This window comes from Styela clava, chromosome 5 (genome assembly GCF_964204865.1).
Source record: "Styela clava chromosome 5, kaStyClav1.hap1.2, whole genome shotgun sequence".
NCBI classification, from domain to species: Eukaryota; Metazoa; Chordata; class Ascidiacea; order Stolidobranchia; family Styelidae; genus Styela; species Styela clava.
The window spans coordinates 7,755,019-7,772,567 of NC_135254.1; the positions used below are offsets into that span (position 1 = coordinate 7,755,019).

Consider the following 17,549-nt stretch of genomic DNA (forward strand, 5'->3'; position numbering starts at 1 on the left):
ACACCAACACAAAAAAATGAAAATATATACCAGGGTTTTCAGTCCAACCAATGACATTAAACAACATGATAGGCAACTCTGACGTCACTCCGTAAGACTACAAGCGAAAGATTGTATTCCATGAAACGCTCCAATGCACATATTTCTCGTCGCCTTTCGCGACCGTTTTCAGCTCGCTTTTGCTACTCGGCGTCTTCTTTACGTGTAGTACCTGCCTTTTTGCGACTGTAACGAAAGAGAATAATCTCTATATCTAAGAAGTTTTACTCACTTGGAAAGCTGGAATGGCAGACAAGCTGTAAAGAGCAATTCTGGACATCATAGACGTTTTTATCAGAGAAGATTACAAACGCGATAGCGGAAAGATTTGTGTGGAACATTTTGCAGATAATAACAAATTTCAAAGTTAGTAATTTTAATGTTTGCGCTTAAACATTAAAATTTCATTTAAAGAGGGTGTCATACAGGACAGCAAAACTGTTTTTACTTCTACTAGCGGTGCTGTGACACAAAGTTTGCACCTATCGAACTTGCTTTTGTAGGTGAATTAATTAGACATATTACATATTCAGTTAATCGTAGGTAACATTGCTGGGTACATAATGCCTCGTAGATAGGTTTGTTTAAATTTAGGAATTCAGCTCATAGCCCACTAATTAATATTATCTTGTATGCCCTGCATTCAACTTGCAGCCTTACCGATCACCTGACCATGCTCATTTAGTTTGTCTCGAGCAAGTCTTCTTGAAAGATTTGTGTGAATGGAAACTACCTATATGTTTTGCCTTCCTTCGATTTTAGAAGACAAATTTATTCTGAGGGATTTCGCATATAATTCTCATTGGTTGTTGGCTGTTTATAATTCCTAATAATTGTCAATTCTGATTATACCAAAGAGTTAAAAAAAAAATTACGTAATTTACTGGCACCTCTTTCTTGTCAATACTCCAAGCTGAGGTAATAAACAAGACAATACATTTATGTCATTTGGAAGCAAAATATGCACACTAATTAATAGTTTGACACATTGAGATAACACATCATCAGAAAATACAAGTTGAAGATATGTATGACCATCACATGGTATTTAAAATTAAAAAAAAATTAATAGCGGTTGTGGAGTATGAAAAGTTCAAGACAAAGAAAAGAACAAAAGTTCATAGCTCATGAACTCTCAATTTTGCCTCCATTGCTTTGTGAAGGCCAATATAATTCGAGTGGCTGAATTAGTTATCTTTATGATAGCAACGATTTTGACCTAAAATTAACAAAAATACTACAGTATAAACTCAATGTTTTTTTAATTACATTTGTCCTGACGTTTGGTATCTTTTTTGTGTCACCAGCATACTAAGGCCAGGCTGAAATGATTTTATAGTACCAACTCTAACTAACGAGGTCACATGATCATGGGCTAATCTGGATCTTTGCGAAAAATAATTCCAGTAATGCAAAAAAGTTATTTTTATAATTTCATGTATAGATCAGTAAAAAAACACATGACATATTTTTTCGACAAGACATTTCGCACCACATTGCGTGGCGTAGGATTGTTTGAATTATTATTGATATTGATTTTTAGTAACTAAGTCGTTGTATAATTATATTAATATACGAACACATGGAAATTTTCTGTTCTAAGTTGGTCTTCGAATTTGTCATATTGACTGCTGAGCTTATTGTGTTTTTTCATTGTATTGATGGAAATATGCCAAATTAAACAATGTGCTTCAGAAATTTGTGAAATGCAAAAATATTGCAACTCTCATTTTCTTTGAAAACGCCACCTTCTTCATGTACTTTGCGTTTAATTTAATCACTCAAGTGTTTTATTCAAGTATTCTTTTGCTAGCTTGATGTGTATTCTTAATTGGGTCAAAATGTGAACAAAAAAAAATTAATTTTCCAGAACTACTTTCAGTAAATTGTTTTCTGTGTGAATAATCAATTTCACTTTAAAAGGTTTGAAAAATCTATTACATTTAGATATAAAAAAAACTTCCAAAATACTATTACAATTATTGCTAAGCGTTCGAGGGCCGCACTGGAAGTTCTCTGGGGCCACGAGTTTGACATCCCCGGTCTAGATTGAAGTTGTCCAAAATATATATAACAGTATTTTATCATGAATCATGATTATACCCTTTCCTGAATTTCTTCTATAGTACTACCAAAAGTTGATGAACCAAATATAACACAGGTGTAGTGAGTTAGCCGTAATCCTCATTTTCCAAAGCTGTTTTAAGTATGTCTGGCGTGTTTTGTGACTTTTTACAAATAGGACCGCTTATGCAATCTCACGCTTTAGAATTTTTTGTTATTTTCCTTAAGCCCTGCAGGATGTGGGGGCCATACACAACTCTACCGGAGGGTCAAATGTCTTTGCATGCCTCTATAGGTTGTTCTTCTATTGCAAACATTTATGGAGTACTCTAATTAATTATATTTCTTGGAATCACTCGGTCACTGATATGTCGCCAGACTTCTGATATCTCCCCTTCTGCTATAGTTGTCCTGTGAATAAATAATAGGAAATTGAGATTAGACAATTAGTTGAAACTTTTGCTTTATGTCGGCTTTATTTCTTGATTGATATACTTACTATTTTTGCTATTGCCTCTTGTGCTGCAGGAGTCTCACAATGCTTAGACAGGTTTGTCCACATTCACATCTAAAGAAAGAGAGGAGATTTATTAATTTTCGTCAAGAATAAATGAAGCAGTCTATATGATTTAGAATGGAAAAGCTAATAAATCCATTATCTCATGTTTAATGTAAAAAATGTTTTACTGAATTTGGTATATAAACCAACTAATAAAGGAATTTAGTCAGAAAATTACAAGCATTCGTGGCTCCATATACTTGAGGGATCAGACTATACAATATAGACCGGTATGAGGGAAATGTTAGGTGAACTTGTTAACCCTTTGATTCAATCCTCACTGATTAAAAAAAAATCTAAATGGAGGTGCATGAACTATTTGAAACATAAGGGGTAAGTAAATATGCAATTTCGGCAAATGGGCAACTACGTACCGTACTGAATTAATAACTTCGTAGTATTTGACAAAAGCTGGCTTTCCCACATGTACTTAACAGTGCGGTGCCCGGGTGTGATATACAACGATAGTATTTACCTTACCTTTTTCCGATTTCTTTTTACCTCAACTTTCCAAAATATCATTAAAATCGACAACAACTGTCAAAGCCGGCACGAACACCATTCGTGCTATGCCTTGAAAGCAGCACACATCCGCTCGTTTTCGTCTCGTCAAATATGTGCATTGGAGCGTGCTATCGGATACGATCTTCGGCCAAAAATGCCGTAGTTGCGCATCATGTTGTTTAATGTCATTGGTCCAACGTTGTGCAGCTAATATACAACTATCACTGGAAAAGAATCTTATACAGTATAGATAGTATATGCAGCCTATATTTGTGCAAAAAGCAAATATGCGAAGACATCTTAATTAGGCGCGGCGGTGTGGCTCAACGGGCTAAGCGTTAGGAATACGCTCGCCACCGCACCTCTAACTACTCTGCGTGGGTTCGCAGGTTCGAATCCCATGCAGGGATGGTTATGTGCGAGAGGATTGCTGGACTCCTCGCCGTCGTTGGGTGGTTCACGTAACGTACGGCTTCCTCCACCACCAAGTCCATGCTTCCGAAAACAAACAATACAGTAAATCTAATTCCATACCCGACTTGGAATGGTAACCGGACGAGAGGCCGTGGTTCGCCATATGGATAAGCCGTCTTATCGGCTTTCCTCTCCCCGGGATAAATATGTAAATCCTATCCTATATGGCGAACCTTGGCCTCTCGTTCGGTTAAGTACGGTACCAGGCGACGCTGGGCACGAAAACACTAACTAGTTACTTTTACAGATGCATGCACTCGATGGTATACGTTCTTTCAGGTGATAAGACGCTTCAAATACGAGATCAGCATTGGAAGTTATTGGAATGAACTTATGCACCCTCCTACTTCATCTTGTTTAAAACACACACAATTACAAAAACATTACCACACATCACTTATCTTGAAATGTTTGCAACAAGCTTATTTGAATCCGTCTATCGCTATGATGTAAAATTAGTCTGTTTGGATAAAAAAAAGAACCACAAGACATTAGAAGGTGATCAATTTATTTATTTACATCTGAAATTGTAGGTTATACAAATTATCTCATAGATATACATGGTATAATAATACTGCAAAATTAATCAGGTAATTACGTTTAAATGGTAAAGTTCTCAGGTTAAGAAAAATAGCCAAAAATGTACAGCCACACGAAAATACTACCACTAAAGCAAGCTATTGCTGAAGCATTTCAAAAATTTTCATTCCATATTAGACTAATCATGGTATGCATATGTACACTTTGAAATCCTTTCATTAAAAAGTGTTGGCAGAATAAACATTCAAAAAAATAAGACAGAAGCGCTCAAATGCAAAAATTTATAAAACATTGAAGTTCTGTGATGACCATTCAGGTTGCGGCATCACAGTTCGAAACACTCTTAACTCTTCTATCTAAGATTTCACCAAACTTACTTCAACCAAATTAGAGTTTTGTTCAATCACTGGAGTAACAGACAACACCAAGCAGGAAAATGTTTGTTTTACAATGCTCCTTAAATTGGTAATTATAAAAAAGCATTGCAAATGAAACTTCAAATAGGCACTTTCAATTGCAAAATATACATTGTTAGGCAAAACGATGATGTACCAATGTTGCCATGCCAAAAGTTGTACTATAGAATACACAAAAAACAAAAACAAAATAAATCACTGGCACAAGAGATAGTACAGGAGATGTGAAACAACGTTTCAGTCTCAAATAGGGCTGGGCATTTTCGAATACCTGATGATTTCAGAATCGAATCGAATATTTTTTTCGAATCGAATCTGGAATACTTGGGGAGTCAATGGGAATGTGTAATTGTATGAGAATTGGTCCGTGTTCCCACCCAGAGTTGTCAAGTGGCCTACAACTATAGTAACAGCATTAAATTTGGATAAATTCCTGACAGTATTTGACCCCATTTCTATTTGACTAATTAAGACTTGTGCCTTGGGAGAATAGCATATAATACACAAGCAATAAGCAAAGCATATTTACAAGAATGAAATAAAATTACAAGAAAAAGAACACGATTACATTTTTAATTGTGTATGAAACGATTATACAAAATGAAAATAATTTTTTACAATTGCTAAATTTTGCAAAAAATAGCTAAAGTTTAAAAAAAATCAGAATAACAATAAAATTTCACAGATTGGCTCCACAAAAACAGACACCAAGTAAGATTTTCTGCAATAGGATCAATCACACAAGCTTTTTGAAAACTGCAAATGTCAATTATTCACACAGCCACAAAATGTAGATGTAGTAGGATGGCTTTAGTTTTGTAGATTCACCATTTTTTATCTTTTTACGCTCTCGCTGGAGTTTTTAGTAAACTGATACAGCACATTCTTAATGGGAGAGCAACCAAGTTACCAATATATCAACATTTTAAGCAATTTCATTCAAAAATCTGTCATTAAAAACCAATCAGAACAACTTTTTCTGAAAAAAGTGACGATACAAATTTAATATCAAAGTGGCATAAACAGTTCAGAAGGTGCCTGGTATGGACAAGATGGAGAAAATATGTTCAAATTCCAACATAATAATCAAGAATGAAATGATAGTAATTCATGAAACAATATCTTATTTTGTGAAAATATAAAATAATTTTTTGGAATGTTTCTTTTTATAATTTTTATATTTAATACTAGGGAATGGACAAAACAATATAATTTCATTGGCATCTGAATATAATAAAACTATAAAACTCCACCCTGATATTAACATCAATATGTTATTTCAACTCATTAGTCATGGAGAATAAGTTCATATTCGAAAAACAACGGATTTTAGGAACATAAATGAATTTGGCCTTTGTTGAAAATTTGAATTCTGATTTATAAAATAGTTCAACTGAGTTTTTTAACATTAAATATAATAATTAATAACTGGAATTAACTTATCTATACGGTGACCCCCAAAAAAATTGGCAGGTTGAACTCAAAAATTATGCTATTCCTATTGAGGGAAATTTGTTTTAGGAGTATAATGCTCTCAATGCATCATGCAATTAAACAGAAAATTCGATGTTCAAATTCTTAAAAGAGAACATCTTTACCAAGTTTCCACCTCTCCAGATCGACTATTTCCTAGTCAGATTACCAGAGATAAACAACATATGACAAAAAAAGGGCTCGGATGAGATTTTCTATATAAAATATTTTAACTTTTGTCACTAGAGAGCAGCAGTCTCATCTTCTGCATTCTCATGTCCATTATTTTGCGCTGCCTTATGGTTGTTCGATGAAGTTTTCACTCCGTTTGGAATCTGCTTTTTTGGCACTGTAACTTGGAAAGATTTTTTCACTTTCTTTACGACAGGACCGGTAATCTCACCAGATGAATTTTCTATGAACTGGACACTCAAATCACCTGATTTGCTCGCAAGACTAGAACTGTTAAAAAGTAAAAATATTCCAAATTAAAATATCATACTTTGAGGTGGCTAAAGTATGTGATATTGTTTTGAAGTAGGAAAATTGTTATTAAGTTAGATTAAAAAAAGTTTTAGACAGAGTTTTAAGTTAAGTTTGGTATCATAATAATATCAAATGCAGACCACCATAAACATTAACAACATGTGTCTCACACGGCGCTCCAGAAGTGTGTGTACCAACATGGAGGTAACTAATTTTGTTCGCCCACTTTACGTCAAGTTGTGTAAAGGTCTGAAACCTGCGAACAGGGGGTATATTCACTTGGCTAACACAAACAGTCCCCAAACTCGTAATAGAAATAAAGAAAGGAAAATTGGAATAAAATTATGGCCTAACCCTAACCTGGTACACATACTACGGGAGTACATCTGACACTATGTTAAATTAACTGGAAGTTCCTTCTACAAAAGAAAGTCTAGAAACATCATGAACAAACCTGCTAGAAATTTTAATCTCAATATTCTTTCCTGTTATTGATTTGATCGTACGAAGTAACCTTGTCCCACATTCAACAGAATGAGCAATGTTCAATATTAAATCTCCTTTGTAAGATTTCGCTGCCGGACCATTTGCCTGCAGAAATGTCAATGGTTGGAATTGAAAAAGACACGGATGGTTTTGAAATTCAAAGATGGTACGGTAGCCACAATATAAAAATTGATTTCAAGACATTGGGTGCTATTTGGTCAAAGTAGCAAACATTTAATGCATAGCAAAGAGAAAGTAGCATTTCAATCATATTTCAACATTCGAAAATCAGTTTGTAAATGCATGCAAGTACTATATTTTACAATAATATCTGATACCGTGCATGACTTTTGACATGCATTTGCAATCAAAAAGAGGAAACTAGAGCGCGACTACACACTGAAAAGAATTTTCAATGTCTAAACCACATGGCAGACACAAATATGGTTTATCGGATGGTGGATGGAGTCACAATCAACCATTATTCTGATATGTGCTCCATCCTGCTGTTAATGCACACAGGATAGAACCTTTAGACCAATGCAGGATTATCAGTGGTACGTTGACAAGCGTAACTCTAACAAATTAGGATGGTGGACTGTCAGTCCAATGCTCCCTTCCACCTATATAGAATAAATATACAAACAACTTACTGGTGCAGTGATGTGCAGTAACGTCATTCCATCAGTATAAGGGGAATAGGACAAACCATTAATATCAGCTAATGGTAATCTGTACTTGATTTTGAATGTCTCAGGATGTAGAAGTATCAATGCTTTATCAGACATCACAATTGTACAGCTCACAGCCTGAAACATAATAATTTTAGTATAACTTTATGGTATAACTTTATTGAGAGCAAAAACGGGAAATTCACTATTAATGGGGATACTGAATCCCTTTGTTTGTTAGCAGTGAATTATCGGTACTCCTGAAGTATGCGCACCAAGATGTCTCACAACCTGAACCATAACCTGTTACACAACCTGAGTTCAGGTTGTGCGCCATCTTGGTGCGCATACTTCTGGAGGTCCGAATTATCTATACAGTCACCAGACCCTTTTACTTTGTCGGGAGAGTTATTTAATAAAATGATTCATGTGTCCCTAGAAAAGCACTCTTAGTATAATATTTACAATATGGTTTAGCTAATTTTGATAGAAAATTTATTTTGAGCCCTGAAATAGCACAAAAAATAACAACACACGAGATAAAAACACAGGACGGAATTTTAAGAAAGTTGCCAAAACTCTTAACAGCGTTTGAACATGAGACATAAAATTACAAAATGGGCAATATGACATGAAACAAAAGCGGGAAAAAACATTACAAAATTCAGTATAATCGGACTGACTTTCATACATTTTTTGAGCTCCCAGATACATATTATTTTCTATGTGCACTCACCTTTCCATCAGCTCTATTTATCTTGAATCCCTCATCAGCAAATATGATATTATTGTCATCATTTATCGCAGAAACTTTCTGCCATTTCTCCTGTCTTTTTAAAGACACATAATCGCCTTGGAATGGTGCAGGTAAAGAAATCCAGTACAGACTCTTTTTGTCTAAATAAAAATTATAAAATAAAGGGTTTAATCGAAGGTTTAGATCAGCAGATAATTATCATGAAAACACTATATATGGGTATAATGTGTGGAAAGACTGGCAGAAAACAAAATGTGCTAAAGTTTTATCTTATTTTAAACTTTTTTAAAAAAGAATAGAAGATGTTATGTCCGAAACTAAAAAACTACCGTGAATATAAATGATATCTGCATGGTAAACACTATGTGCATCTCAGCAAAGTATAAACGAGAATATCGGTCGGAGACCGAAGACTTATCGTTCGAAAGTTAGGAGATATCCCAAGACAGAAACTGCGGTTTCGATTCATTCGCTCTTACTCCATAACGACATCGTGTGTCTCATCACTAATTAATTAATAACTCGCTAATTATACAACATAATTCATCCAAAATCAATAGGCTTCTGGTTCGGGATATGATGAATGCATTTGAAAAACTTGGAGCAGATTCAACCTCGCTTTCGTGAGATATCACGTCTATCTAACAGACAAACAGACAAATACCTTTCAACATACTTACCGATCTTAAGACCGATAAGTAACAATGATTGTGGATTTATTGGCGAATAGATAGTTCAGTTCAAGAACTTTGAATATAGAATATATTAAATGGAAATACTTTAAAACTATAGACAACCAGATGCATGTAATACAATTTGCATTCTGCAAAGATAATTTACCTTTGAAAAGTTCTGAAGCTTCTAATTTCTCTTTCAGTTGCGCTTGTCTTTCCTTTGACAATGATTTGCGATAGACTTGACACTAAAAAGTATATATAAATTTTTGGTATCGAAATATGGTAACAGACAGCAGTATTGTTAAAACTAAATAAAAATCAACTTACTCTCCATTTATGATGCATTTCTTTCAGTTCATTATGAGCAGTTTTCAGGCAATCATATTTGCATGTCGGCCATTTTTTATCGATTGGAGAAGTAGAAGGCAAACCATCCCGAAGTTTTTTATAGAACAAGTATATCTGAATAAAAATAAGGCATATGATAATAGTCAATCCTTCTTGAAATAATTACCATATAACCAAGAGTATTAAAACTTTGCCTAGTAATTGTAACTGGAATCTAGAATTAGAATGAGCCTGTTAAATTAGCAACTGCTGTATAATATGACGATAATTTTATCTATGTCAGTTAATTTACACAAATGAAAAAAATACTTAATTAAATAAAATAGGGCTCATGGCTAACAAATTTGACTGTATACAGTTGAGCAAGAAGAAAATAGGATATAGATCAGTGGTTTCCAACCTTTTATGGCTTGTGATTTGAGAGGCGTTTAGCAATCGTGCCCCCCTGTTGTCATTGCAGTGGTATTTAGTCCTATTTATATCGATAGATTCCAAATCCCATTATGTTCAAACAATTCATGCTCAACAAGGTGAAAACACACTGTGAAATAACCTTATCAAGAAATGAAACTAAGAAGAACAGAAAGTTTTCTTGTATAGGAGAAGTGGCCCCCAAGGTGGGCTACAGTCCCCGGTTGGGAATCGCTGAGAAGATCTTATCAAACAAAGGTGGCCAACATATAAACATATAAAAAATTATTGTTTTGTGGTTACACAATCCACTAGTAATCCTTCCAGACTGGGTTGGGAGAAATCCAGCTGTATACATCAAGAGAGAAGTTATGTCCTTTGAGCTTAGTATGATGCACTAACCATCAAGACATTAAATCAACAATTCTACCAAATTTGATAAATGACTAACCAGAAGTCGTTCCATGAATTTTGCAATGACTCCACCAGCATTAGCTCTGAAGTATCTTCGATATTTCTTTCGATCAACCAAACCTCTCCAGTATGCAGCAATTACCGTCACTGCGATTGTTCGACGTTTCAGTTCCTTGTGTGCTCGGAGAAGACAGCGAGCCTAAAATATCAGAGAAATTTTTCTGCTGGCTAGTTACTCATCCTTCCTTAATGATGAGTTACCCATCCTAATATGCTTTTGCACTGGTGGATTGGTATGCATATAATGTAAAGATTCTTTAGCAATAGTGAAGATACCTATTCTAAGTGATTCAAGAGTCTTTCTGCAAACTAACACAAATATATTTCCATGAGCAAACTCACTTTAAAAAATACTCCCAACAGGACTGAAAAAGTCTGACTTTGGTCTGAAGAAACATTGCAAAAATATGCCTGCGTAAGTGTACAACAAGACTCTTGGATCACTAAATGATGTTGTTAAAGTTCATGAGAGAGTGTTATCGCTAAAAATCACCATATTTTGACAAAAATTTGTCCTCAAACATACTAGACGGTAGTCTCGGTAGACGGTAGCTTCAAACAAAAATTACAAACTAAATCGTATTCTAATATGCAATTCAAGAGTCCACGGATATGAATCCACTAGCGCAGGAGCATTGAAAAAAAGATTGGGAGTTAGTCTCGCGCAACCTCTACTGATAGTTAAAGCGTATTCTACTAAAATCACTGAACTTGCAATTCTGGATCTTAATAAAATGCAACCGAAACAACTTTGTCAATAAGGTAACATTACAAACCTTCCAGCCTCTGATATAGCATTGCATGATGACTGCGGCAGCACGAAGAGCCAAGAAATGCTTTTCACCCTGTGAAAAAGATGATACAAATTTGAAAAACTTTTAGTCAGAAAATGGTGATTGAAATATTTTTGCTGGAATTTTTGGTCATGCTTTTATGCAAACTTGCATCATACATTGTATAAGTAAAATTTAGTTTGCAAAAAATATCATTTCGGGAAAAATTTAGAAAGTAGCAACGACGAATACAGTTATGCTCCTCTACTTGATGAATGAATTTAGAATATATTAAAATGATAATACACAAAAAGGATTTGGGATTTATCCCGGAGGAGAGAAAATCCGATAAGATGACTTAATCATGTGGTGAAGCCTTTCGTCCAGTTATCAGAACATTTCGAGTGGGGGACTAGTTGACCAGTTATTTGTTTTATGGGTATTCCTGTAGTATGCGAAGCAAGATGGCAGACACCGGAACGTAGTATGTGTACCAGGTTAGGCTTAGGCCACAATTTTATTCCAATTTTCCTTCCTTTAGTTCTATTAGGAGTTCGGGGACTGTCCAAGTGACTCCTGTAGTATTTGTACCTGAAATTATGGCCTAACGCTAACCTGGTACACATACTCTTGTTCCGGTGTCCGACATCTTGGTTCACATACTACAGGAGTACCGTTTTAGGTGCATAGACTTGGCAGATTCTTTAACAAATATTTATAAATTTATCTCTTACCAAATAGGCTTTGACATTCTTGCTGATCAAGATTTGAGCTTGTCTCATCCTCTGATACCTTGTTCTCCATACATATCCTCTCCATATTCTCTGCATGATGGTTGCCAGATCATGCAATGATTCTTGACGTTCATCTTCCAAGTCAAAGAGCTATAAATATAAAATATGTTTCCAAATATGGCATGTGGGAAATAGATAGTTGCAGCTTCGAAACAACAATGCAGTGAAATATTTAGATTCGCCGAGGGGAGGGGACATAATTAATTATCTGTTGCATGTAACATAGGAATATTTGAAAACTTGACAAATTAGTGATTGTTTTGACTGAAAATAATCTATCTTAGTATCAAATTCAATTCGGTTGACCAAAACAACTCAAAAGCACATATTATGTTTTCCAGTCACTGATACTTTGGAAGTGCAAGTTCGTTGTGTTCCCCGATAAACCTATCTTAAAAATTTGGCATTCCCCTTTTCTAGATGGCTGTAGATGACAATGTGGACTCTGCCACGCAAATTATTCACTTGAGGCAAAAACTCTTAACAAACCTCCTTTGGTTATCATACAATACAAAATAACCTCCAACAGAATTAGTAAAGCGGTAATTTGCTTACTGTTTTAGGATTGATGATAAAAATCTTTGTTCTTCCAAATGTATATTCCTTCTCAGGAATCTCAACATGTTGTAAAATCTCTTTCACGCCATCTTGTGGATTGCCACGCCAGTTAGGCCATGTACGTGGGCACAACATTTTATATCTATTAGCACAAAGAAAAAATATATATCACAAGAATGTATAAAATATTTAGATGTTTGTGGCTTATTCATAATCAAAATAAAAGTAAATTAGCTGTATGTATAAGCAAAATTATGATTGAAGCAATTCCTGGCCTATGTAATGATTTTATAGCTTTACTCGATGGTTTGATATGTCACAAAATAAATGGAATCTAACATATTCGAGAATATTGAAGTTAAAGAATATTGATAATCTCTTTCATATCTATATCTTTACCGCTATCGAAGCTTATGCCTATGTGTGGACAGAGTTATGGATGTTCTTAGTTTGTATAGAAAGATAGTATATTTTGAGAACAAATTAAAAATGGTGAATTCTGGTGGTGAGCAAAATCTTTTTAAAACATGAGAAATATCATGTGCCCGCTCACTAGCACACACACAACAAAAAAAATCACAAAAACACAACCCTAGTTGAATGATATGCAAGATAATTGTTATAATAGGAAAAGGCAAAGAAACTTAGATAAAAAGATAAAAAATAATATAACGTACCTCTCCAAACAATCTTCATACTTTTGTCTGAATGCATATCCAGCTCTCTTCACTCGAACATTTTCCATCAAACCAAGGTATCGTACTTGGTGTTTCACAAGATCTTGAGTGATGATGCCACTGCGTTTGACTGCATTTGGTTTGATACATCTAAAAATTTTGGAATATAGAATTTACTCTATTAGTTGGTCATCAAAAATCACTCGGTACTCAGTAACTTCAGCAGATTTTTCTCGAATCAGACTGCAAAGAATATTTTTTTTTCGGTGGGCGATATAACCAACTTCAGATATTTAGCTGTGCCACATAAAAAAATTAGGTTTTTTATGTAGGCTACACAACAAAAATTAGCGACAACCAGAATATCATGAGAAAAGCAAAAGAAAAGAATGTGGCTATTGTTCTTTCTTACAGAAATGGAGACACGGGCAAAGCGTTGTGGCCCCAGAGAAATATTCAGTAACCCCCTAGGGCCCAGTTTGATAAAGTCTAGCCTCGAGTAAAATCAGGCTCAGTTTTTGTGTATTTGTCAGTAACAATTATAAGAAATATCAAATTGGTTCGTTTTGGACATCCCCACTATTAACAAATTGCAAAAGTTTTGGCGCTCCAGAAGTATTCATACCAAGATGATGCACAACCTGAACAACCCTAACCGGGTACACATACTATGTTCAGGTTGTGCGTCATCTTGGTACGAATACTTTGGGAGCACCCAAGTTTTTTAGTTAGACAAATATTAGATGGATTGACTTTTAACTCCTTACCTGATATAATTGGGATTCTTTGAATGTAAATTTTTCATCAACTGAGCGATGGAAACCTTGAATTGTGTCGCGGTTGTGGGAGGCCTTTTCATATTGTCCGCGCCTGTGAGAGAAATGAAATTAGACTCAACCTATTGGAAGTAAACAGAGCAGTAAATATACCTTATATTTCATAATCTACCCTTAGTGAAATGAATTGTATATTAGAACATGAACGAGTGAAGTATTTTCTACCCACAGCTATCTTTATTTAGAGATTAAAATTGTGAGAGCAAAATAAAGACTAAAATAAGATGACTTATCGGAATATAACGATCACATTAAACTGAATGAGGTAATATTTTTTACAGTCTAGGTTTCGGGATATCGCCATACAGTCATGTCAGTTACATATTTCAATATGTCTCCATTGACCAATAGGTCTATTTAAATATCCATTGATATTTAAAATTTAGTTTAAGTTAAAATATCCAAAATAACTGAATAATATTTAGCAACTGAATGAACAAAACAGATGCAAAATTAACAAAAAAGCAGGAATTAAACATCGAAGACCACAAAAATATAGATATGGTGATTCAAATTAAAAAATAAAGCTTGAATCAATGAGCAAACAGCATAAGATTGATAACAGTAGTTATTCAGATAACGAAAAGCATGACAATAAATTTCAGTCATAACAAAACTCTACTAGAAGTATGTCATATAAGAAGAACTCAAATAGAAGATATATAGAAGATAAAAAAATTGTCAGATGCTGTATTTTAGAATTAAACATATAGAATAACATTGAGGACTTGTGAATATTGATTTCTATAAAATTGATACTTCTGTATTTCAAGAAGCAGTTATCCATTTTGAAACTAACGGCCAGTAAATTACCAAACTTTTGGTAAATACCAACATATATTTTAATAACCTAGAATGAACAATTGAACATCAATATGATGGAAAACACATAATTTGCGTACTATTGCTGCATCACAATCAATAAATAAAAATGCTTAGAATGAAATATACAATCACATAACTCAATTTGGCACAGACGATCTGGCGAATGGTTGACTTTAGAATATCATGGGTGTCATCCATTTTGAGCAATAAGAATGGCATCGGATAGAAGCTAAACTTAATAAACCTCACTTTATTCCCAAAAACAAAAATTAAAGAATCAGTCAAATTTTCGATCGCTCTTTACATTGCTAGGCTTTGAAATTCAATTTCTCTAGAAAAATATTGGGTGCTTCTGAAGTATGTGCACCAAGATGTGGCATAACCTGAACCCTACTCTGCTAAAACATACTATGTTTAGGTTGTGCGGCATCTTGGTGCACATACTTCAGGAGGTCCAAATCTTGATTGATGATGTTTTTCAGTTTCAATTTGTAATTCAGTGTTTCACAATTTTTCATAATTGTAAAATTCCTGCAACCCCCAAGACACAAAACAATTATAATAGCGGACTGAAAACTCGCGAATCAGAATAATGAATCTCAATCAAGCGTAACAAAAATGAAGTTACCTCCATCCCTGTCTGTACATAACGAAAACAAAATTAAAACAAAAATATGAACATAAGCGAGATAAAGCTCAAATTATGAAACTAAAATAAAAAATACAACAGACAGACGGAAAAATAAATCAACAAATAAGCAAGCAAGCGAAACATATAACTGTTTTACCTTCCACGATCACTGTATATATGAAACATCAACAAACAACATTGGTTAGTAACAAGTTTTTTTTAATATTAATACCACACTAATCAAACAAAGTTGCAAAAACAGGGACAGTCAGCGAAACCATATTTAATATCTTACATCAAGAAATTCTTGATCTACATAAAAAAGGCTTAACAATTTTTTATTGGTTATTCATTTGAAAACTTCACCACAGATAAAAACTCTTATATGTAAAACAAATGTAGGATGTACGAAATTTTTTATCTTGTGTTTTATTGGCTTAGTCTATCTTTTATCAGCATTTTGAAATAGTGGTTTCGAACACTGTTGATGACAATGAAAGCATTGTAGTTTTTGAACAATCATAATTACAAATTTAAAGGCAAAACATGGCCTTTCAGAATCAATACACTTATCAAGGTCAAGACTAAGATCAAGCACATTACGAGTATATTATACCATAACGAACACATTCATACAAAACATAGACACATAATATCCCATACTATTGCACCAACCTGGCTCGCCTTCTGGGAATAACCCGTCAGCTCCACCGATCAGACCATGTTGAGCGGAATACATTGCCATGGAAAGATTGCGATAAAGAGAATCATTGTTCTTATCAAGGAATCCTTCAACACAGTATGAGACCTAGAGTAAAGATAGGAAAGTTGAATAACACTAAAAATTGGTCGGACATAAGAGGTAGAATGAAGATTGAATTCATATCTTTATCAATGAGACAACCTAATGAGGCAGCAAGCGTATTCCTAACGCTTAGCATGATGTGCCACATCGCATTGGGGAATATATCAGTTTAAAAATGATAAAAGACTCACTTTTCCAGCATAATGCAAAATTCTGAATGAATCGTGGGGCAGAGTTTTATCCGACAAGAACTCTTGGTTGTGTCTACTCTCAAAGTGAGTGTGAGATCCACATGTGTCATGAAGTTTTGAGAGAAAAGTCATGTCGGTTGCTTCACCTGGTCGAAGACATTCTTCATCAAGCATAGACAAGATACCTGTGTGAGGCTGATGAAAAAATATAAGATATGATGAAATTCCATTTAGATTGTTTAAGGATAAACAAAGCAATTATGAGCATTAGGTAATGAATGCTCAAGAGCATGAGTACTGCTTAGAGAAAAGCTGATGACCTTTTGTTAATAGGATAGGATAATAAAATAAGTAACCAGTCCAATGTCCCATATGTAAATACACATGCTTGTAGTGCCCAGTTTAACTCATATTATTGTTTATACTGCACATTTGTGACTAAAAATGGCAAGTTACCAATTCAGAATAGTTTAAGAGTACCATGATAAGTAACGAATTCAATGTTCCAGACATCTATGTAATTCGCAGTAGTGTCTTGTCATCTCTCATCATTAGGATAAGGATTTTCATATTAACCCCGGCTGTTAATGAGATGGCTCAATCATATGGCAAGCCACAGCTTTTCTTTCGGTCTCCAGATCATGTGTAGGGTATGGGGAAAAGTTGGCCAGATATTTGTTTCAAATGATTATACTTGATGGTGGAGGAAGCCCTGAATGACTAGCGAGCGGTACGTAAATCACCCTACAACGGCAGGAAATTCAGCATCTCTCTCGCACATAATAATTCCTGCACAAGACTCGAACCTGCAAACCCGTGCAGTGTAATCCTAGCGCTTTTTATACAAAATAACACCCTCATGGGTGAGAACACTAACCTGCTCAATAAGTTTGCAAATAATCTCATTATCAAAGTAATCAATATGAATCCATTCAATCCCTTCCTGTATGTATTCCTCTTGTTCTTCTTTCAATGTCAGTTCGATGAAAATTTGTTGAAGTTTTTCGTTGCAGTAGTTTATGATGAACTGTTCAAAGCTGTTGTTCTGAAAACAGGATTACAGGGAATGAATACATATGG

The 17,549-nt window shown here is 34.5% G+C and overlaps 1 protein-coding gene and 1 long non-coding RNA gene across 3 annotated transcripts in view; both read right to left on the reverse strand.

The window, feature by feature from the left end:
- Positions 1-1,516: 1,516 nt before the first annotated feature.
- LOC144422984 (uncharacterized) lies at positions 1,517-3,469 on the reverse strand. The gene is made up of 3 exons (XR_013475510.1): positions 3,143-3,469; positions 2,603-2,671; positions 1,517-2,514 (listed from the first exon to the last, which is right to left on the reverse strand). It is a non-coding gene; the product is annotated as an uncharacterized LOC144422984 (long non-coding RNA).
- A 2,009-nt stretch (positions 3,470-5,478) lies between these two features.
- Positions 5,479-17,549, reverse strand: part of LOC120344402 (unconventional myosin-Ia-like) — a 28,349-nt gene continuing 16,278 nt past the window's right edge. Inside the window, exons 12-27 of one of the 2 annotated variants that reach the window (XM_078112977.1) lie at positions 17,347-17,514; positions 16,470-16,664; positions 16,149-16,281; positions 15,631-15,642; positions 13,949-14,051; positions 13,182-13,331; positions 12,502-12,646; positions 11,887-12,036; positions 11,156-11,224; positions 10,357-10,518; positions 9,474-9,608; positions 9,310-9,391; positions 8,449-8,609; positions 7,695-7,850; positions 7,010-7,146; positions 5,479-6,531 (exon numbers count right to left, since the gene is read on the reverse strand). In XM_078112977.1, the coding sequence (XP_077969103.1) occupies positions 6,312-6,531; positions 7,010-7,146; positions 7,695-7,850; positions 8,449-8,609; positions 9,310-9,391; positions 9,474-9,608; positions 10,357-10,518; positions 11,156-11,224; positions 11,887-12,036; positions 12,502-12,646; positions 13,182-13,331; positions 13,949-14,051; positions 15,631-15,642; positions 16,149-16,281; positions 16,470-16,664; positions 17,347-17,514 (2,178 nt within the window). In that variant the 3' untranslated portion in view covers positions 5,479-6,311. The remainder of the gene's footprint in view (positions 6,532-7,009; positions 7,147-7,694; positions 7,851-8,448; positions 8,610-9,309; positions 9,392-9,473; positions 9,609-10,356; positions 10,519-11,155; positions 11,225-11,886; positions 12,037-12,501; positions 12,647-13,181; positions 13,332-13,948; positions 14,052-15,630; positions 15,643-16,148; positions 16,282-16,469; positions 16,665-17,346; positions 17,515-17,549) is intronic. The other variant, XM_078112978.1, reaches the window with a different exon arrangement.